The sequence below is a fragment of the Hyaena hyaena genome, unplaced genomic scaffold (genome assembly GCF_003009895.1).
Source record: "Hyaena hyaena isolate Hyena2069 unplaced genomic scaffold, ASM300989v1 scaffold_1502, whole genome shotgun sequence".
NCBI lineage: Eukaryota > Metazoa > Chordata > Mammalia > Carnivora > Hyaenidae > Hyaena > Hyaena hyaena.
This window is the reverse complement of record NW_024082137.1, coordinates 297,381-320,699: the sequence shown is the minus strand read 5'-3', so window position 1 is coordinate 320,699 and position 23,319 is coordinate 297,381. Positions and strand designations below refer to the sequence as shown.

The 23,319-nt window shown below is 36.4% G+C and overlaps 1 protein-coding gene across 1 annotated transcript; it reads left to right on the top strand.

Annotated features, from left to right (window-relative positions):
* Positions 1 to 520: 520 nt before the first annotated feature.
* LOC120225756 (protein BCAP-like) lies at positions 521 to 21,145 on the top strand (the record flags this gene model as incomplete). Its single annotated transcript, XM_039223921.1, has 8 exons — positions 521 to 679; positions 9,245 to 9,355; positions 11,161 to 11,265; positions 13,515 to 13,670; positions 15,108 to 15,193; positions 15,276 to 15,438; positions 18,192 to 18,317; positions 20,623 to 21,145. Coding segments are annotated over 8 exons (1,035 nt in total), but the record flags the coding sequence as incomplete, so codon positions are not given.
* Between the last annotated feature and the right edge of the window lie 2,174 nt (positions 21,146 to 23,319).

Below are 23,319 nucleotides of genomic sequence, written 5' to 3'. Positions count from 1 at the left end.
TGCGTCTTTTTTCTCCCAATCTCTCAGGTTTTGTAAGGTTTCCAATGGCTTCAGATCTTTTCTGTGTGATGTATGGGCGCGAGTGCGAGTACGGAGCTCCTTACTTCTCCGCCATCTTGCCCTCTCTCTGTTTTTAAGTGTTTTATTTTTTGTATGTTGTCTTCAGTTTTATCATTGTAAACTAGCATGTATAATTTGTTCCTAAAGGTCAGGTATTTATTACCTCACTTTAACTTTGTCCCTGAGATTGTGTACACATATGTGCATGTGTGTGAATGAAAGACGACTTTTGGATAAGAGTTTAGACCTTTTATTGAATAGTGAAGAGAATGATGTGTAATTTCTCATTGGCTTCATCGATGGGTAATCAGTGTTACTCAGGTTGTAACCTGATAGCTGTTTCCTGTTTGCCTTGGTCTGTGACTTGTATTAACTTTGGCAATAGTGCATCCTACCAAAATAATTTCAGAAGCACACTTAAAAAGCATTATTTGAATGAAAGTTGCTGTGACTTTTATGAAATACATCAATTATCTCACAAAGGCAAATTACTAATCTTTTGGAAGACCTGAAGAAAGTGGAAGATGCTGGAAAAAATTCATGTGAAGAAATTCTTAGAAAACTTCACTCAACTGAAAATGAAAATGAAACTCTGAATCTTGAGAATACAAAATTAAAGGTAATATGTGTTCTTGTGTATATGTGTATATATTGTTTAATGACAACTTAGTAGAAGTAGCTGGAAATAACATCATGCTGAGGATAGTGCTGTTGTGTCATTTTGTCCTTTACGTTTGTCAGGGTAGAAGAGCATCATAATAATATGTAACTTCTAATACTATATATTCATATCTACATATCTGTACATACACAGTATAGACACATATTTGTATATGCATTTGTAAGTGTTTATAGTTGTATACACAGATACATGTTAAAGTTTTCAGCAATATTAAATAAGATTTATGAAGTTGGACAACTGTCTCAATATTTAAAAAAAAATTTATTCTTTGATTTTAATCTGTTGAATCATCCAAAATTACATTAACTTTAATGTGTAAGTTTTTTTTTCTAGGTGTCATGGTTACGGTAGGATATAACCTCAGGCCTGGTTTGTTTGAAACCAGAAAGTATGTTCTTGGCTGCTTCGTGACCAGAAAGAATTTTCCAACTTAATCAAATCCAAGGGGTGATTGGTTTGTGTGTGTACCAGAGAAAAAAATGGAGTTTTTTATACTTTCTGAGAAAAAAATGTTTGAGTTCTCAATTAGAGATACATGTAACCAGATGAGACTTGATTAAAGATGATGGCATCCTTTGCAGTTTTTTAATACTATTTTTGGAGGATAGTAAATAGAACACAGAAAAGAATCTTTTTGTGTAAAGGAAGACCAGAGTTGGCAGCTCAAGCTGATATGGCATCAGAGAACCTGGCCTCTTTTTAGCTCTCCCCTCTGCCATTCCTGGGTTATGATCCTCACCATCCAGAGTGATTGCTGAAGTGCCCGCCATTATAGCCAAGTTTCAAGCAGAAGGATGCAAGGGGAAAAAGATGAATCATACCCCCCACCCCTATTTTTTTCATCTCCTGTTTCACTTCCTTTGAGGGAGACTTCTATATGTTCCATACCACTCTACCTTCTACTTATTTAGGTACACAGCCCCAACTAGGTCCAGGGGAGACTGGGGAATATAGTCTTCTAGTTATCCTGGGCTCTATCCAAATATGAATACTCATTATTTCCTGCAATTTGTTCATGTTTTCCTGTATCTATTCCAATAGTTTTACTATATTTATAATTTGGAATTATTTTTCTTGGTATCTGAGACCTGCCTTAGTTCAGCTCAAAAGCCCCACAGTCTTTTCAATTAGGATGAATCTCTCCTCATCAACTCCCATCTTTGTATGCCCAGAATGCCCAGGGAAGGTTTGACACATACTTAGCTCTCACTGAATATTCATTGAATGAATGTTTAAAATGGTTTATCTTGGAAGAGGAAACAATTTTATTTATTATGTTTATTTCCTTAATTTCCTTGATAACTTTCAGAGAAAGGATTAAATAATATTTCATCAATTATAAATCTAATTTTTAATCACATGGTAAATGGAATTAATTTTAAATTACCAAGGTATAAAAATCATTGAGTTACAGTTTACATCTTCCATCCTATGAATAATTTGAAAACATGTATTTTTAATTCATTATTCTACTGATTTTGTTTAAGGAAAGAAATCTAGGTGTGTTTGGTATATGTTAGTTGCAATGCGAAATTGCCTAGATGTTGCATTTTGTTACTTTTAATGACTAGAATAATTTTAGATTTTAATGTTTCAAATGAAAAAAAGAATCCAGCTGATATAGCTTTCAAGACCCAGTGAGCTCTTCTTTTAAAATTGCAAGAGTTTATTTGGATGGTTATAAGTTCTATTTGTTCATTAAAAAGAGTTGGAAAAACAGAAATGCATAAAGGGAGAAATTAAAAAATCACTTGTAATCTCACAACTCAAAGAAACTAAAGTTACTTAGCATATAATGTTGGGGATTTTGGACCACTTACAGTGTTTTGCTGCTATAAATTAAAAAGTGGATAGTTTCCTTGAGTCTTTTTGCACATCTGTGTTCTTAGGATAAATTTCTAGAATCGTAATTATATTATCAAAAGGAAGGCTCATTTTAGTGTTGGTGTTACATATTTCCAAATTACCCATCATAAATGGGTCCCTGTATTTTTTTCCAGTACTAGACAATTAAAAAAGAAATCTCTCCAGATTTGATAGGCGATCTCTCTAGTGTTGGAGCTTTAAGTACCATCTTTATCCTGGGGGCTCTCGACTTTGTATCTCTAGCCTCGACTTTGCCCCTGAGTTCCAGACAAATATTCTGCTGCCTACTTGAAATTTCCATTTGGATATTTAATAGGTGTCTCAAAGTTAGTATGTTTAAAATAGACGTTCTGTCTAAAAGCCAGAGTAGCCATACAAACTGGCTACTCTCGTAATAGCAAGGGGTGAAGAAAGTAAAGGCAGTAACAAGGGATGAAGAAGGGCATTATATAATATATAATGATTACAGGGTCTATCCATCAGGAAGAGCTAACAATTATAAATGTCTATGCACTGAATTCGGGAGCACCCAAATACATGAAACAATCACAAACAGACAATTTTATGGATCAGAATGTGCTAATAGTAGGGGACTTTAATACTCGACTTACAGCAATGGATAGATCAGCTAGACAGAAAATCACTAAAGAAATAATGGACTTGAAAGACACATTGGAGCAGATGGACCTGACAGATACATTTAGAATCCTACATCTTGAGACTATGGAATTCACTTTCTTCTCAAGTGCACATGGCACACTCTCCAAGACTGATCACCTACTAGGTCATTAAGCAGCCCTCAATAAATATAAAAAAATTGAGATCATACCATGCACACTTTCAGGTCACAATGCTTTGAAACTTGAAATCAATCACAGGAAAAAGTCTGGAAAACCTCCAAAAACATGGAGGTTAAAGAACACCCCACTAAAGAATGAATGGGCCAATCAGACACTTAGAGAAGAAATTAAAAAATACATGGAAACAAATGAAAATGAAAACACAACAATACAAACTCTTTGGGATGCAGCAAAGGCAGTCCTAAGAGGAAAGTACATTGCACTCCAGGCCTATTTCAAGAAACTAGAAAAAGCGCAAGTACAAAATCTAACAGCGCACTTAAAGGAACTAGAAGGAGAGCAAGAGTACCCCAAACCCAGAAGAAGAAGAGAACTAATATAGAACAGGGCAGCAATAAACAATATAGAATAAAAAAAAAAGTTGACTGATCAATGAAACCAAGAGTTGGTTTTTTGAAAAAAAACAAAACAAAATTGATAAACCTCTAACCAGGCTTCTCAAAAAGAAAAGAGCACACAAATAGATAAAATCATGAATGAAAATGGATTTATTACAACCAATCCCTCAGAAATACAAGCAATTATCAAGGAATACCATGAAAAATTATGTGCCAACAAACTGGACAATGTAAAAAAAACTGGACAAATTCCTAAACACACACGCATTACTAAAATTCAAACAGGAAGAGATAGAAAATCTGAACAGACCCATAACTAGTGAAGAAATTGAATCCAGTATCAAAAATCTCCCAATAAATAAAAGCCCTGGGCCAGATGGCTTCCCTGGGGAATGCTACCAGACATTTAAATCAGAGTTAATACCGTTCTTCTCAAGCTATTCCAAAAAATGGAAATGGAAGGAAAACTTGTGGACTCATTCTACGAAACCAGCATCACTTTGATTCCCAAGCCAGACAGAGAGCCAGCAAAAAAAGAGAACTACAGGCCAAATCCTAGATGAATACGGATGCAAAAATCCTCAACAAGATACTTGCAAATCGAATTCAACAGCATATAAGAAGAATTATCCACCGTGTTCAAGTGGGATTCATCCCTGGGTTACAGGGCTGGTTCAATATTCGTAAATCAATCAATGTAATACATCATACTAACAAATGAAAAGATAAAAATCATATCCTGTCAATAGATGCAGAAAAAGCATTTGACAAAATACAACATCCTTTCTTAATAAAGACCCTCAAGAAAGTCAGGATAGAAGGAACCTACTTAAACATCATAAAAGCCATTCATGAGAAGCCCAAGCTAACATCATCCTCAATGGGGAAAAACTGAGAACTTTCCCTCTCAGATCAGGAACATGACAGGGATGTCCACTCTCACCACTGTTGTTTAACATAGTGCTGGAAGTCCTAGCATCAGCCATCAGACAATAAAAGGAAATCAAAGGCATCAGAATTGGCAAAGAAGAAGTCAGACTTTCACTTTTTGCAGATGAAATGATACACTACACAGAAAACCCAACAGACTCCACCAGAAGCCTACTAGAACTGATCCATGAATTCAGCAAAGTAGCAGGATATAAAATCAACATACAGAAATTGGTTGCATTTTTATACACTGACAATGAAGCAACAGAAAGAGAAGTCAAGAAACTGATCCCATTCACAGTTGCACAAAAAACCATAAAATACCTAGGAATAAACCTAACCAAAGATATAGGAGATCTGTGTGATGAAAACTATAAAAAATTTATGAAAGAAAGAATTGGAAGAATAAATATTGTTAAAATGTCAATACTTCCCAAAGCAATCTACACCTTCAGTGCAATCCCAATCAAAATTGTACCAGCATTCTTCTCAAAGCTAGAACAAACTATCCTAAAATTTGTATGGAACCACAAAAGTCCCCAAATAGACAAAGTAATATTGAAGAAGAAACCAAAACAGGAGGCATCACCATCCCAGACTTTAGCCTCTACTACAAAGCTTTAGTCATCAAGACAGTATGGTATTGGACCAAAAACAGACACATAGACCAATGGAATAGAATAGAGAACCCAGAATTGGACCCACAAATGTATGGCCAGTTAATCTTTGACAAAACAGGAAAGAGTATCCAGTAGAAAAAAAGAAAGCCTCTTTAGCAGATGGTGCTGGATGAACTGGACAGCAATGTACAAAAGAATGAAACTAGACCACTTTTGTATATCATACACAAAACTAAACTCAAAATGGATGAAGGACCTGAATGTGAGACAGGAAACTATCAAAACCCTAGAGGAGAAAGCAGGAAACAACCTCCTTGACCTCAACCTCAGCAATTTCTTACTTGACACATCCCCAAAGGCAAGGGAATCAAGAGCAAAAGTTAACTATTGGGACCTCATCAAGATAAAAAGCTTCTGCACGGCAAAGGAAACAATAAAACTAATAGGCAACCAATGAAATGGGAAAAGATAGGTGCAAATGACATATCAAATAAAGGGATAGTATCCAAAATCTATAAGGAACTCACCAAACTCCACATCCGAAAAACAATCCAGTAAAGAAGTGGGCAGAAGACATGAACAGACAATTCTCGGAAGAGGACATCCAGATGGCCAACAGACACATGAAATGATGCTCAGCATCCTTCCTCATCAGGGAAATACAAATCAAAACCACACTGAGATACCACCTCACGCCAGTCAGAGTGGCTAAAATGAACAAATCAGGAGACTCTAGATGCTGACGAGGATGTGGAGACATGGGCACCCTCCTACAGTGTTGGTGGGAATGTAAACTGGTGCAGTCCCTCTGGAAAACATTATGGAGGTTTCTCAAAAAATTAACAGTAGAACTCCCCTATGACCCAGCAATAGCACTGCTGGGAATTTACCCAAGGGATACAGGAGTGCTGATGCATAGGGGCACATGTACCCCAATGTTCATAGCATCACTTTCAACAATAGCCAAATCATTTAAAGAGCCTAAATGTCCATCAACTGATGAATGGATCAAGAAGATGTGGTTTATCTATACAATAGAATAGTATGGCAATGAGAAAGAATGAAATCTGGCCGTGTGTAGCAGCTTGGATGGAACTTGAGGGTGTTATGCTGAGTGAAATAAGCCAGGCAGAGGACAGATACCTTATGTTTTCATTTATAAGTGGATCAGGAGAAACTTAACAGTGGAAATGGGGGAGGAGAAGGGGAAAAGTTAGTTGGGGAGAGGGAGGGAGGTAAACCATGAGAGATTCTTGAATACTAAGAACAAACTGAGGGCTAATGGGTGTGGGGGAGAGGGGGGAAAGGGGTGATGGGCATGGAGGAGGGCACTTGTTGGGATGAGCACTGGGTGTTATATGGAAACCAACCTGACCATAAACTATAAAAAATACATAAATAAAATAACATAGACTTCCTGTAGGGGCGCCTGGGTGGCTCAGCCCTTACATGTCAGACTTTGGCTCAGGTCATGATCTCACAGTTCATGAGTTTGAGCCCCACATGGGGCTTTCTGCTTTCAGTGCACAGCCTGCTTCAGATCCTGTCTCCCTCTCTCTGCCCCTCTGCTCCCCTTCTTGAAAATAACAACAAAAATAGATCTTCTATGTTCTCCCAAGTAGCTCATCCTACAGTTGTTCCTATCTCAGGTAACAGCAATTGCTCTTTTTTTTACCTGGTGTCAACCTGACTCCTTTCTCTCCCATCTGCTTCCAGTGTGTCAGCAGATCTACTTCAGATAGATCTAGGATTTCACCATCTCTCCCCAGCACCACTGCTACTGTTCTGGTTTAAGCCACCAGCATGTCTTACAGTTACAGTGACTTCCTGATGCCTCTTTATTTCCACCTCGCACCTACAGTCAGATTTCAGTGCAGCAGTAGAGTCATTCCCATAAATATGTAATCAGACCATTTCACTGCTCCACCCAAGCCCTCCAGGGATATCTGGTTAATAAACACCTACAAAGCATTATTCCACCTGTCTATCCATTACTTCTCGGGCCTCATCTTACCACTATCCCCTTTGGTGTCTCCCTTCCTGCCACATTGGCCTTCTTGCTGTTTTCTCCCAACTGGCCTGGGCTTCTCCCAGTGTTGCCTTGCTCTATGGAAATTCGTTCCCTTCAAAGAGCCACACTTTCCTTTCAGTGTTTGCTCACAAATCCCTTCTGGAGGCCTTCCTGGCCCATCCACATTCGTGTATGGTATGTTTTACTTCATATTCTTGTTTTGTGTTCATCTATCCCTTATTTTTGTCTTTGTATGCATGGAGTATGTGAGTCCCATGAAGGAAGGGATTTTTTTTGTTTGTTTGTTTCCTTTGTTCATTAATAGAAGAACATCCAGTACCTAGAGTATGTTTTAATGGCCAGTAAACATTTTTTCATGTATTCATTGATCATTTTCATTTCTGCCTTTATGAATTACCTACTCCTTATCCTTTATGTCTTTTTTCTAATTAATGTATAAGAACTCTATACTAAGGGTATTTATCTTTTGTCCATAATTTGCTATTCTCTATTACATTTTGTTTGCCTCTTAAATTTTTTGATGGGGGAATGAAGTTCGGGGAGGTACATTACACATATGTATGTATACATACATGTTTTTTTCTTTTATGGCTTCTGTTACATCTGTCACATTTCTGCATATCTTACAAGTAAAAAGAACTGACTGCTTGTGATCCAGACTATCTTTTCAAGGATGTTTGTCTAATGAACATCCTTGGAGATAGCAGTGTTTCCTTGCCGAAGGGCAGACATGCTTACTGCCTACTATGAGAGACGTGGGTTCCCTAAACTCGGGATTGCTCCTCTGTAGTGCCTCCCCCTGCATGTATGGGTGTCATCTGGCCCTCACCGTGTTGCTCTGTGGAAACTGGGGCTTAGGAAGCTACCACAGGTCTGGCATCTGGCTACTTCTATTGCTGTAATAAAGCTCTGTGTCTCTGACCCAGGAAGCTCACATCCTTTGCTAGCATCCATGAAACTGTTCCAGGCTAACTTGTAAACTTGGGAGGTAAAATCCGAAACCCTTACAATGCTTGATATCTTTTTTTATTCTAAGCTTAGTAGGGGTTTTGCTATCCTGTTTTCAAAATTTTAGCTCTATCTTTGTGAAAAATTTTAAAGCTTTATTTTAAATAAGTAAATATATAAATATATTTGGTAAAAACAAATACAAAAAATAATGTTGGGTGGAGGCAAATAGTTAATCTATTTTCTTTCTAATAATTAAACAGTTGTCTTATTACCATTATTTAGTGATCCATATACTTCTCATTGATTTAAAAATTCAATCTTTATCATATACTAAATATAATTTTGGTGTATTTTTCTTTTTCTTTTCCATTCATCTTTATATTCTAAACTTAAATATATATGTATATATACATAAACTTAAAATTTTAGTTCTTTATACATCTTAATATCTAGTAAGTACTGAGATTCTCTACCTTAGTATTCCTTTAAAAATTGTATTAGTCTTTCCCATTTATTTTTCGATATGAATTTTAAAATTAATTTCTTCATATCGTCCCTCCTCCCAACTATTATATTTGTGGTTGAAATTGCATTTAATGTGTTACTGTTTTGGAAAAAACTGGTATGTCAATAGGATTGAGTCTTCCCATCTAAGAACATGGTCTTTCTATTTTCCGAGTCTTGTTGGAAATTTTAAGTTTTAAAAATATATATTTTACATAAGTCTTATTATAGTTATTCATTATTACTAACTTTTTAAAATTCTTAAATGGTAATTGTATGCATTAAAGATAATTATTGTATTAAGTCTGTTTATAAATGAGTTATGTTTTTATAATCCTGTAGCACCAGAGTGTAAGTGAATTCTAATGATTTATAAAATCTCTTTATATATTTCTTGCTAGACTACACTTGCTGCTTTGAAGGACAAAGTTGTTTCTGTTGAAAATGAACTCTTAGAATTGCAAGAAGTAGAAAAACAACAGAAAGCCCTTATTGAAGTATATAAAACTCAGGTGACTATTGCATTGATTTTAATGTTATGTTTTGTAGACAATTTAAAACACTGCATTTTTTAATCTAAATAAGCAGAACTGAAGAAAGGTGGGGCTATTATTTTGTGATAGAATATATGTCCCATCTATTTCTTAAGGTCCAATGTATTTTTATAAGTAGATGATTCTACTGATTCCTGATTTGTACATTGACCATGTGTATACTGGGTATTCCTAAGGTAGATCTAAAATTAATTATGTAAGTGTAATGTAAACTTTATGTGTAATCTTGTTAAACTGAGTTATACTTATTTGTCATCTTATATATTTAATGGTATTGGTTTAGATTAATGACTCCCTTCTAGGATCATTAAAGCTCAACAGTTCCTCTTTCTCAGTAAATAAAGTAAAATTCTGAATTTACCCACATGAAAGACCTAGAAAAGAGCATATGAAAATATATGTGGAATAGAACATGTGTTCAGTGGCAATTTTTAGAAAACCTTATGTTTTGGAAATGTAGTATTCAAGAAAATATGTATGAGAAAGATGGGACTTATGCAGGTCCTTGCACAGTGGTAACAGACTAGTCAATAAAGAGCTTGATTTTACTGAATGAGAGAGCATTTGAATTAAAGAATAATGAACTAAAGGTAAAAGCTTAAGGAGGGCATCCTGTGGATAGGAAGGAAGTACATCTGGATGGTTTATGGGGAAATGAAGTTGAGACATCCAGTTAGAATATTGCAGTCATGGGGCTCCTGTGTGGCTCAGTTGGTTGAGTGTCTGACTCTTGGTTTCAGCTCACATCATGATCTCTGCGGTTCGTGAGTTCGAGCCCCATGTTGAGCTGCACATTGACAGCATGGAGCCTGTTGAGGACTCTCTCCCTCCTCCTCCCCCCACACTCACTCAGTCTCTCTCTTTCAAAATAAAAATAAATTTAAAAAATATATATTGCAGTCATACAGAGCCTACCAGACCAGAGGTCAGATGGAGGCCATAGTGAACTGTGGGACATGTTGTAGAGAACGCCATCTGGATCCTCCAGCCGCTTGTTTGGCTTTAATCCCTCACCAAAATAATGTGCATGTTCTAGGCTCTGGGCTTTGTATACAGTGCTTAGATTTTCTTTCTTTCTTTCTTTTTGAGTATTTTAAAATTTTGGACTGTAAAATAATTGGTAGGGAATTGGTAAAATAATTGCTATAGTTTGGACCAAAGGTTGATTCCTTTTTTTTTTTTAAACAAAGATGTATTTTACTTTGTTGTAATAAATCTCTCTCCAAATAAATATGCATGTGGACATACATGTCAGCATATTTCAATTACTTCTTAGTCTTCAGATTTTTTTTTTATAATTCTTTTTAGTTCTCTTTAAAGTTCACTGACCTGAAAATAAAGATCTCTCTAATATTTAGTCTCAAGGGGAGAGTCTAGAAGTATTGATGGGAGAAGACAGATAAGTCATAAAAGGATTGTGGTTTGGAGTCCAGCACTGAGCGATTCTTAGGTTAAAGCAGGAATAACATTAGATAAAGATACTGAGGGTATTGATAGGGAAATAGTGACTTGTGTAAAAGTAAAAATTCAGATGTTTCGCTTTTTATTTTACATACATTTCTTTATTTTTGAGAAACAGAGCATGAGCAGGGGAGGGCCAGAAAGAGGGAGATAGAAGATCCAAAACAGGCTTCACACAGTGAGCGCTGGGCTTGAACTCAGGAACCTTGAGATCATGACCTGATCTGAAAATAAAAGAGTCAGAGTCACTCAGGTGCCCCTGCATTATGGTCTTAATAGAAAATATGTTACTCTATTTTCAGATACAAAAGTTGCAAGAAGCAGCGGAAATGGTGAAAAGCAGATGTGAAAATTTGCTACATGAAAATAACCAAATAACAAAAGACAAAAATAAAAAGTTAGAGAAGGTGAGTTTGATGTTTTAAGCAATAAAATAATATTTTATTCATATGTTTCATACTTTATGAATATTATACCTATTTCATTGTGATTGTTTTTTCTAGTTTAGACCTACTAATTATATGTCTTAAATCTCTGTAGGAGTTTGTTTTCTAAAGAGATAATGTTTCTTCCAGGCTTGAAATGTTTGTTTGTATGAATGTTTTTTTACTTTTTCCTTAATATTTGGAAAACAGCATAAATATTTAATTTTTCTGATATAAGAGCAGACTTACATAACTCAAAAAAATTGGTTATCACTTAATCCTTGAGCTTCCTCAGCCGTAAGTATGCAAACTTGAATATCTCTCATTTTTAATCCCATCTTTTTGTTTCTGTTGTGTACTAAATCTGTTGTGTCTAAAAAGCAAAGTAAATATTCTCTGCTAAATGCTTCTTTGGAGGAAAAATAATATTTTAAAAAACCCAGCATCATTTCCCTTTGTCACTCCATTGCAACAGAATGAGGGGAAGGCCAGCGTTGGCAAATTATGATGTTTTTGTGAATATTTTTAACTTTTTAAATGAAACCTCATCCCTCTTTGGGTCCTGTCATGTTGTTTTGGTAAGGAAGCAGTGAAAGTCCTAGGACACTCCTTGTTGGAAAGGTCATGGGATGTTACCATTCACTTCCAGCTGAGTGTAATCAGGGGACTGTCTGTGGGTTGCCCCCACAGCTTGGGATTGAGAAGTCCGAGTGAGGCACCAATGTGAAGGAGAGGTCAGCCAGAGCAGCCGTTCTGCTGGGTAAACAGAGATCCAGAGAGCCCACCTAACATGCCACTGACTACTTTCTTAGAATCACTTTTCACCTATTTTTAGCAGCATGTCTAGCATTTCATGTGTTCTGGTCTCTTTTCTCATGAGACATACCACTGCAAAGGTCTCCTCTTTTGCTAGGCAGCACTGTAAATAAAAAGCCTATTAAAAAACCTGTTCAAGAAGCTGATGGGGTTGAAGCCTGTAATTATCAGATCCCACGAGGTCACAATGTCTTTTACTGGTATTAAACCAGAAGTCTTTTTGTTTTTTAAAGAAATTTCCATTCATTTTTTTAAAGCTTATTTACTTTTGAGAGAGAGAGCGAGCACACAAGGAGGGGAGGGGCAGAGAGAGAATCCCAAGCAGGCTGTGCACTGTCAGCACAGAGCCAGAAGTGGGGCTTAAACCCATGAACTGTGAGATCATGACCTGAGCCGAAATCAAGAGTCAGACACTAACTGAATGAGCCACCCAGGTGTCCCTAGAAAAGTCATTTTTAAAGAGATTTTCCCTTTTCTTTTTCCACTGTTAAGTCTCCTGCTTTTCTCATGGGCTTTTAGATGTTTGGGGACCCAGAGGCAGGTTTTGTTCTTGCTTGACCTTTTATGATCAAGAGTGTCAGGTGATGCCCGGTAGCTCTAGGTGTTCTCTGACTCAGGGACAGAGTCTGGCTCTTGTTTTTTCCTTCCCATAAACATCCTAAATGCCATATGTGTGGTTATTTTTTTCTGTGTAAACATTTCTTAGGGTTGCTTCTTGTCACATTTCCACGAAAGTACCATCGTGAGGCATTGTACTAGCCAAAGGGATGAATGTAGATAAAATCAGAGAGACTTGCTCATAGTAACCTTAAGGATGAAGTTACAATCTACTGAGTACTAATGATACTAGCTATCTTGAAATAACGTATAGTAAACCGCAGCAACCTGAATGAAGATGAGTGCAGCAAGGCTATTCTGACTGAGATATCTGAGTTGCAAGACTGAATGACAGAAAGTGACAGGTACTTTAGACTGATGGCCTCATAGTAGTAAATTACCAAACCAGCTTTACTAGTAATAACTATGCTTGAGTATAAATTACAGGATTCAGGAAGTTTGCTTTCCTCAGTAGGTTAAACATTCTCCCTGCAGCCTAATATTATTATATGCATTTACTCAACACACTTACTTTAACTACTTTTTAATTTTAATCCCAGTAATTAACATACAGTGTTATATTAGTTACTCAACAAACTAGTTAAAAACTAAATTGCAGCCCGCTTGTGAGTTATATGCTCTTAGTTGGCAGAGTCTAAGTTCATGTTTATTCGTATTTATTTGGTTGAATCTTTTTGTTTAAAATCATTATACCTAAAATACTCAATATATTACGAGCATATGTAGTGTGTAAGATAGTGAAGACGTTAATGCTGAATGTGTGACCTTGCACTTATTTCCTTAATGCTCCAACACAGGTGAGAGGCCAGATGGAGTCTCATCTGAAGGAGTTAGAGTGCGTCCGCGCTTTGGTGTCGGTGGAACGGAGGCTTCAGGAGCGTCAGGAGAGCCTGCAGCACCTCATGGGGAGGCGTGTCGACCCGGCTCACGCAGCTATGGAGCTTCAGGGCCAGGTGTCCGGCCTTCATTCTGCTGTCTTCTAGATACGTGAAAGGAATACTCTGCGGTGATTTCACCAGTTGAGGGCACTCATGTCAGGGGTTGATTTGTTTTGTTGTTCTGTTTCTTAACTACCATGTAAGCCAGTTTATCGGTTTATTGCAGATACTATAATGTTTTGCAACCTATTCTTATAGTATTTTATCGTGAAAAATTGGTAACTAAGATTGCTCAATTTATATTATTTGTATGAATCTGTATTTAGACATTTGAGAACAGTAATAGCATGAGAGAAGGAGCAATGCTATGTTTACACATCTTTTTGATATCACGATAAGCTAAATTACCGTAATTTACCCTACAAAAATTAGAATTTATTTTAATTAGAATTGTGCATCAAATTGAGTTGGATTATTCCCAGTTATTTTTTTTTCACTCCATCAGAACAGGGATCCTGGATGTCCTATTAGTCACCACATAGCCATCTCCTTTTTTTTTTTTTTTTTTTTTTAAGTTTGTTTATTGTGAGACACAGCCCCATGTCTCTCTGCAGGGGCAGAGAGAGAGGGAGAGAGAGAATCCACATACCATCTCCTAATTCAATACCTAGCACAGAGTAAGCTCTTAATAAATATATTTTTTAAATTAATTACTTTTTTTCAAAGAAGCATACACAAGGAGGTAGCAAGTCTTTTTGTTTATTTGCAAAAGAATTTTAGGAGCAACTCCCCATCTATCTTCCAAATGTAACCTGGATTTTAATTTTGAAATGCATCCTGTTTTTAAAAAACATGCAAATAAAACTTTGCTCAATTTAAATTCCAGAGAAGAGATTTTCGTAAGAGAATGCCATATCGACATAGATAACCCAAATTATTAATTATAAGAAAAAATTTATTTTTAGGGCTTTTTAAAATAAGTATAGCTTTTGAAGCAATGGTAAGAATATTTGGTCTTGACCTGGACAAGTTGTCTTCGGTTGGTTTGTTTATTTATTTTATTTTGCTTCTCACAAATATGGTTTTTATTCATAGTTACAACTTCATTGATATTCAGTTATCAATCACTATGTTGAGGTGAACTAGGAAAACTGGAAGACTAACTTTAAGTATCCAACAATAGGAGATTAATACTGTTTAGTCTTCAAATTTACTTAATAAAATAAACATCCTTTTTCGATAAAGCATTGTTCAGAATGTTTTAATTGCCATCTTTCAGAAAAAACTTCTAGTAGATGATTTCCTATGAGACAGCATAGTTTTTAAGTTAACCAGAAATTTAAGAATGTGTGTTTTAAAAATGTATTTCTTTGAGTTTCTCTGTGTAGGAGTAATAATAATATTTAGGCCTTTTTGCTTCTTTAATGATTATTCTAGCACTAAAGTACATAGATTTCTTTGGAAGTTGGTTATAAAGAAAATAACCAAGAAAACTTACTCCCCCCCTTTTAGGTTGATGGAAATCATAATCTTCTGAAAAAGCTTTCTTTGGAAGAGGAAAATTATCTTATTCAGTTGAAGTGTGAAAACCTTAAACAGTAAGTATTAAATTGACTTAAAATTGGTGTTACATTTTTCTCTATATACTATAATTTTAAAATATATGTTTTCTACAAAAAGAAAATTAGAACAGATGGATGCAGAAAATAAAGAGCTTCAAAAGAAACTGGCAAACCAAGAAGAACGTCTCCAGCACAGCAATCTTAAGTTTAAAGAGAAATCTGAAGAATATACAGCATTGGCCAGACAGCTGGAAGCTGCTTTAGAAGAAGGAAGACAAAAGGTACAGATGGCCTTTATTTAGAAACTTTTTAATTAGTTTACCAAAGGGTCGTCTTTTTAAACAGACAATAGCTCATCTTACCAAACCTACAGTTATTGTTTTTAGCCTGATGACAGGGTGAAGAGAGCAATTACATTTTTGTTTTTTACCTACTTTGCCCTTTTGGAGCTAAACAGCTATATTACTGGTACAGAGTTACTTCCCTAGGTGAATGACAATGTGGAGGGGTAGAGGGCAGAGATGGAAACCATGGAAAGACTTCCCCCCTCCTTTTTTTTTGAATAAAATCGAAAAAATTTCACATTATTGAACATTTTGGTTAGGATCTGGTGGGGCATAAAGATCTACTCCCTTTTCTTTTTGCCTCATATTATTGCATAAGTAGATATAAGAATTACATAGAAAAATTGAATTCCAGTTGAATCCATTGGGTTAGCATTTAATAAATATCTTACTGTGTGTTGGGCACTCTACTAGTATTCCAGATGCAAAGATGAGTAAGATCTTGTTAGTTCACACGCTCCTTGGCAGTGTCCTGGGTGTAATCAGAAACCCATATGTGGAGGGCAGAGAGAGACTGTAGAAAGGGACCACTCCTGGTTGGAAAATGGCAGGTTTAATAAGCAAGGGAACATGAGAGTTGTCTTGGATGGCCACAAGATGAGTAGATTTCCACAGCCACCTGACAGACTCTTAAGTTTATATAGAAGCCTTTTAACTAGCTTCAGTCATGTACCCAGACCAGAAGGTCTCAACACCACATTTCTTTCTCAAGGCTGTTTACTTGGAGCAGCTTCTGGGAGCGGGGAAGGAAAGCAAAACACATACCTCAAGGACAAGGGAGGTGGGGAGCCTCCAGTTGCCCAGGTCCAGCTCATGGATTATCTGTAGGTCATGTCTTTTTTACCTCATCCAACAGAACTAGCCCCAGCTCTCAGAACACTCATAGTCCAATAGGGAGATAATAGGTGAACAGACAAATGTCATCCATCATGCAGAGGGAGGGTACAAGGTACACCAGAGGATGTGGTTAGTTTAACCTAGGGTGATGGGAAATGATTCAAGAGGGTCTTAAGAAAGAGGTAAATTTATTAAATGATTTGAAAATGTAATCTTGAAAGGGCATAAAATGAGCTTTGGATTCTAATAGGCCACTGGGTTTAAATTCGGGCTCTGACACATTACACCCTGAACCATAGTGAGTCACTTCTATAAACTTTAGTTTCCCAATTAGTAAAATGGAGATGATGTGTTTCCTCATTAGATTAAATGGTGCTACAAAGAGATCCTCTATGCCATGATGATTCTCAAATGCATGTCTCTACCCCAGATTTCTCTCTCCCCTGAAATCTCGGCTCAGATTTTCTGCTACTTACTTGACATCTCCACTTAACATGAGAATCTCAAACTTAACATGTTTAATACCAAATTCTGAATCTTTCCCTCTAAACTCTCTTCCAGTCATGTCTTTCACAAGGTTGTTAATGGCAATTCTGCATAAGTTAGATAAAATTTGATGTCCTTGAAGTGTGGCTGATATAGCACAAGTGTCATATATATGTGTGAAAACAGTTTACTCGGGGAAACCAATTTAAATTGACTTTGAAAGGCACATCATTGAATAAAAGCTAAGTAGTAAAATGTATTGTCAATGGTAGGGATGTAATCCAGATTTCTCAGCCCTGTCAACCTTTGAGAGGAAAATAAATGACTTTATCCTGGGTTCAGTCCAAGTAGACTTCAAAAATGGTAGATGTTCTCAGATTCCTTCTCAGAAGTGTTGAGAGTCCCCAGAGATGTGTCTGCCTTCTCCTTTGTCTCCTGCTGCACTGGAACATGGGGCTGTCTCTAATTCCTGCCGGGTGAGGAGTGCCATCACTGCCCTGTTACCGTTGTCCACACTGAGGACATTGTCAAGGGCTCTTTCTCCACAGCTTTACATCCTGTGAGCATCCCTCACTCACAATCACCCTTGAAATTTGTACAAAAGAAATTTTTGTAAACCACTTTATAATAACCTAGAGCTGAATTTATGGTAGGAATGTGGTTAGAGGAGAATCCTTCCCACCAGTTCCTCGCTCCTGAACTAGTCCTTACCTCCACTCTTACTCTTGTGGCTCCAACCCAGCATTCTTGCAGAAAGGCTCCCACATATCTCTGAATTGTTGGATGAACATAGTTCAGCTAGACTTTCTGCTAAAATTAACCATCATAGAAATAAGAAAACTCTAATTCAGACCACTTTGGAAGTGAATCAATGAAAAACCAATCTTGTGTGTGTGTGTGTGTGTGTGTGTGTGTGTGTGTGTGAGTGATATGTATATATCTCCTGCTCTGTCCCAATCTCATCCATCCAGTCTATGATTAGCACTGAATGAGAACTTTCTATGCTCTGCCACCACTCTAGATCCCATGGTGAACATCCATACAGTAGGACATGCCACTTGGTCTCAATAGGTTAAAAAATATAGTATTGTGAAAAACACCTACCCAAGTCATAGAGCAGTACAAATATGTATACTTCTTCCATCTCAAGCTAATTTTGCAGGTACTTTAGCTGCAAAGAGAAGTGAGCATACTTATGCTATACATATTTCCTCAAGATAGAACATCTTTAAACATTTTTTAATTAAGCTGTCTAATATACAGTTAATATCTGTTCAGAAAAAAGAGGTATACTATATGTCAAATCTTTAAGACATCCTTGAAAGAAAGCATATTTAGTTATTTTACTCTCTTAATGAAAATTACAGGTTTCTGAAGAAATAGAGAAAATGTCATCTAGAGAGAGGGCTTTACAGATTAAAATATTAGATCTGGAAACTGAGCTTAGAAAGAAAAATGAAGAACAGAATCAACTTGTTTGCAAAATGAACAGTGTAAGTATTAGTATGGCTTAATATATTTTCATAAAAAGTTAAATTAGCATTTAACATTCTTACTGTATAGTTTAGTTAAAGTATGAAGTGAAGGGATTGCTTTACTGGTAATATTAAAAATAACAAATAATATAAATCATAAAAATTTAAAATGTCATGATTATGCCAAAGAATTATTATACTGCATCCTCGGTAGTGTCTATTACATTTCCCCAAGTCTCATCAGGCCCTTTCCTGCATATTTCTTTTGCATGACAGCTGCTTAATGCAAGTTACAGATATAATCTACTTAGGAATTTCTGGAATGAATTTTTCAGTTTTTTAAGATACACATTTAAACTCTTATGAGTTAGATTTTGATATCTGTCTTGAGTAATGAATATTATAAGAAGGTGATGAGTTTGTGTTAAGTAAATATTCAGTATTGTTATATCTGCATATGAGATGGGTGCTTTGAGCCACTCAGCCATGAAATGAGAATACCAAATTGGTTGTGTTTAATTAATCTTCTAACGTCTTCCTAAATATTCATGAAAACAGTCAATTAGCATAAGGTACTATGAGAGCTAGCACTAGTCGTGACTAAATTACTTGAAAACTATCTACTTGATGACATAGAAAATGACGATACTTTATCTCTTCCGGGAGCCGGAGACACAAAAACTATTTTTGCATTCCCAAGGGTCTAAAAGTTGAAAATGTGAAAGGTTCAAAAGTAAATGATTTTTGGCATGGAATTTTAGTTTCATTTTATCACCATCAAAATTGCCATGGGAATTTAATCAGAACAAACATTTCTCACTTTTAATGTAGCACGGGCCTTCCCTTTATTCTAAATCTCTTTTACTTATGGATTTATTTTTTAATATTTTCCCCACCATCAGAATTTTTGATACTATAAAATATGTGTAATTAAAGTTCTGAAAAAAAAACAAACAGTAAGATAAATTGGGTTTCTCTACAGTTTCCCAGTACTTGGTTAAAGCTGCCAAAAGAAAGAAGGTTAAGACCCGAGGTTCTGTTAAACCTGATAATTTTTACAGGAATAAAAATCTAGAATCCTAAGCATAGATTTGGACATTACTGAAAAATGAGTCCATGTGTTCTGTCCTTTCCAGGAGACAGTTCCGTGGGCAGGTCAGTATTTATTTTGTATACGTGTCTCAGCCCCAGTTGAACTGGAAGCACCCTGACAGCTTGCCCCATTGTTGATTGTATCCTGGTGTCTCCCCAACACCCCGCTCAGGGCAGAAGGCTTCTTCAGATTTCCTGCCCCAGTGCTTCAGCTGGGGCAGATGGGTGCCCCGGAGCCAGGCATGGCCCCACCCCCTTAATCCAGGCCATTCTTCCTGAAGCCTGAAATGTCTTTGGAGTCTAATGTACTGCCCACGAACATTTTATATTCTACCCTACAATATAAGTGTGTTCATATTCACATTTTCCCCTCCAAACTGTTGAGTAAAACTGATGTTCCGCAAAGATTCACTATATTCATTCTATGACTTCGTGTAGCCCAGCCTCACACACTGCTTCATCCTGTGTAACTTCACTCTCCCAAGGGGCATCACTCAGTTTCAGAAGGTATCAGGTATCATTGAATACCTGATAGGAAGGAATCAAAAGATTTCCCTCCTGAAGGTGTCTACATTTTAGCTGGAAGCTAGATGGTATCTGTAACTTGTCTGTCTGAAGTATTTTCAGTGAACAGATCTACTTGGGAATTTATGTGATTTGAAGATTTTTAAAAATATATCAGACTTTTAATGTTTTCCTCGAATAATGAACACCTAAAATCTTTAGAGTTCTTTTTATTTGTAAAGATTTCTAAACATTTTCATATTCTAAAAACTAGAATTCTGTCACTATTGAAGGCAGTAAAAGTCTTATGGTATAAAATAGAAATTTTTAGGCAGAGAAAAATGGCAAAAACTAGTATTAAAATAGGTCATGTAAAGGGAATGAAAATTAATTATGATAGTTTCAATAAAATACACTAATTATGTTAATCATGTTAGATAGGTAATCATGTGGGGTTGACTGTGTATTGTAACAAACTGTATCAAAATAGAGATTAACCATTTATGTAATTTAGTCACGCTGAATTTTAAAGAAAAGTGAGCTCTAGGATCAGTAAATAATGAACATATCAGAAGTTAGAATTCTCTCTTAAAAAATTAAAGAAGTGTATTTAATCACTGTATATATAAATTTTACATTATGACTATCCTTTGATATGAATGTCATTGTTATTGATCCTTTGATCTGAGTGCCATTATTGATTATCTTTGTTTCTTCTTTTATTTAGAAAGCACAACACCAGGAAGTATGTTTGAAAGAAATACAACATAGTCTTGAAAAATCGGAGAGTCAAAATGAGACTATTAAGAATTATTTACAGTTTCTTAAAACTTCGTATGTAACAATGTTTGGATAAATTGTTGGATTTATTTTCTATAAGCAATAGGATTTTACTCTAAGTCTAAAGCATGATTAGGTAATGAATAAAAACACAAGCAAACTTTAATTTATGGGTGGTAGTAGAGTTTTTTGTAGATTTTTAAAATACAATTTATTATCCAATTGCAACTTTAAAATGAGATATAGATGTCAGTATTCCTTTTTGCTAGATAATTTTCACTTAGCTCTGGTTTAATACCTATTTAAATTATATTGGGTTTTAGAATGTTTTTCGCATACACAGAAGAAACCAGAATCTTGTCTATAGTCACCATTTAAGTGAATTTGGAATAAAGCGAGGCTGATTATGAGCCAAATACATGATTTTGAATAACACATAATTGTTTTACATTATTATATATATATACACACACACATATATATAAAATCGAGGAAAATATTCTGGATATTAATTTCTAATAATGGTATAAATAAATACTTTTTGAAGATACCAGATGTCTCAATGTACTTAATACTCTTTCAGATATGATGCCATTCTAATTTCTGTGAGGCTTTTAATATAGAATTTTAAATTATAGCTATTAAATGCCAACTGATGGTGACAGATGAAAACATGTTGTCCTCCATTGCTTCTTTATAAAGAATGGGGATTTAGGCTCTCTGAATTTACTCTCTTTTGTATTTAGTTTTTTGCTAGTGATTGTCTGGAATTATCAGCGTAAACATTCTAAAGCCCCCTGAGTTTACTACAAGATTAAAGGGGAACGACTTGTCCCACCCCTTCCCATAGACAGCTCTCCTGGGGATGATCAAAATAAGCACTTTTAATGCCAGGAAGCTTTGGGATAAGGTCTTTATTATTGTGATGACATAGAAGAGATACCAAGAACTTATTCCCCCTTTAATCTCCTACTCTATATGCCAAGGCAGGACACTCTAAAAGGGGACAGATGTAGTCAACAAGGAATCATGTAATAGTAGCTCCTCTCAGACAATGGCTTGAGAGCTGTTCATTCGAAGGACACATATGTCTCAAAAGATCATTCAGAGAGGTAAACTACGTACTACATGGTCCAGCCTCTGGATACAGGACTCTCCCCAAGATGTATCCTCTCCTCTGATCAGAAATGCGGTTCTGCTCTTCTCTGGTCTCCCTCACTCCAAAGACTGCCATATGAACTACAGGTGTCACTTGCCACTGACCCTACTGCTTGATAGTATTTTTCTTAAAATACCCCAATACAGTAATTTCAGCAACTGGCCACGGTTTTTGCCCAACAATTGCTAACAATATTAATGTTACTTTTTTTTTTTTTTTTTTTAAGTCCTAGTACTTTTACTAAAACACATACTTGACCCTTGTGGTCCTTTCTTCACCTCCTAAGGCAAAGGGACATCTAAGAAACGGTCACATGAAAAGAAACTAAGGTTCTTGAGTTTGCTTACCAGACCGAGAGCTCTTGTATCTTACTCAGATTTCTATTCCAGCCACTACACAATAGCTGGTATAGAGTAGATGCTCCGGTGATGTTTGTGGATAAAGACAAAGGTATTCATATTCCTGTTTTACATTTGAACAAAATGTAAGCTTAGAAGGATTAACTACCGTGGCTGTGGTATAAAACTCTTACCTTTTAAAGTTGGCAATTGAGCTCAACTCTTCTAATTCTGAAATTAAAGCTCTACGTCCAGTGCTGTTTTCCCATTGCAAGCAGCAGTGGCGGCAGCACGGCTCTTGTTGCCTGAGTGTTTGCTGTGTGCCAGACGATGCTCCCAGTGCCGGGCATGTACTATCTCATTGAATCTTTACACTTAACGCGTATGTGCTGTTGACTCCATTTATTTCTCAGGAAACCAAAACACAGAAAGGTTTCTTGCCCAAGGTCACAGAGCATCCAGAATCTGTGGATGACCACATTACCTTCGTACACATTTCATAAATAAAAGTAAAGGTTTCTTTTAACAGTTATGTGTTTACATCATCTGTGAATATTTTCTTTTTATTATACTTCTAATTTTTACCAAAGTAGTTTGGACATACGGCATTTAAAAATTAGTGCCCGCAGGGGCGCCTGGATGGCTCAGTCAGTTAAGCGTCCAACTCTTGATTTCAGCTCAGGTCATGATATCATGGTTTGTGAGTTCGAGCCCCACCTCGGGCTCTATGATGACAATGCAGAGGCTGCTTGGGATTCTCTCTCTCCCCCTCTCTCTGCCCCTCCCTGCTCATGCTCTCACACTCGCTCTCTTTCTCTCTCTCTCTCTCAAAAATACACAAAAACATTAAATTAGTGCTTGCAATGTTTCAGACAGACCGTGGAAGGAAATGACTACTGTGGAGTCCCTGAGGCTGGTACTCAGATGCTAGTGACAAAAGGCACAGGAAGTTTTCGGGACCCTGGAAGAATGTTAGCAGTCTTTGTGCTTAATGTGCTCCATGTGAAGCATTAAGTATAGATGTTGGGCTCTACTGGTGTGTGAACCAAACTCAGCATTAGGGAGGCCCAGAGTCAGTGCCCTGGCATCCCTAAGCAGCATCTCCACTTCCAGCTTTCCACCATCCCAGAAGGTCCTTGTCCCGTGG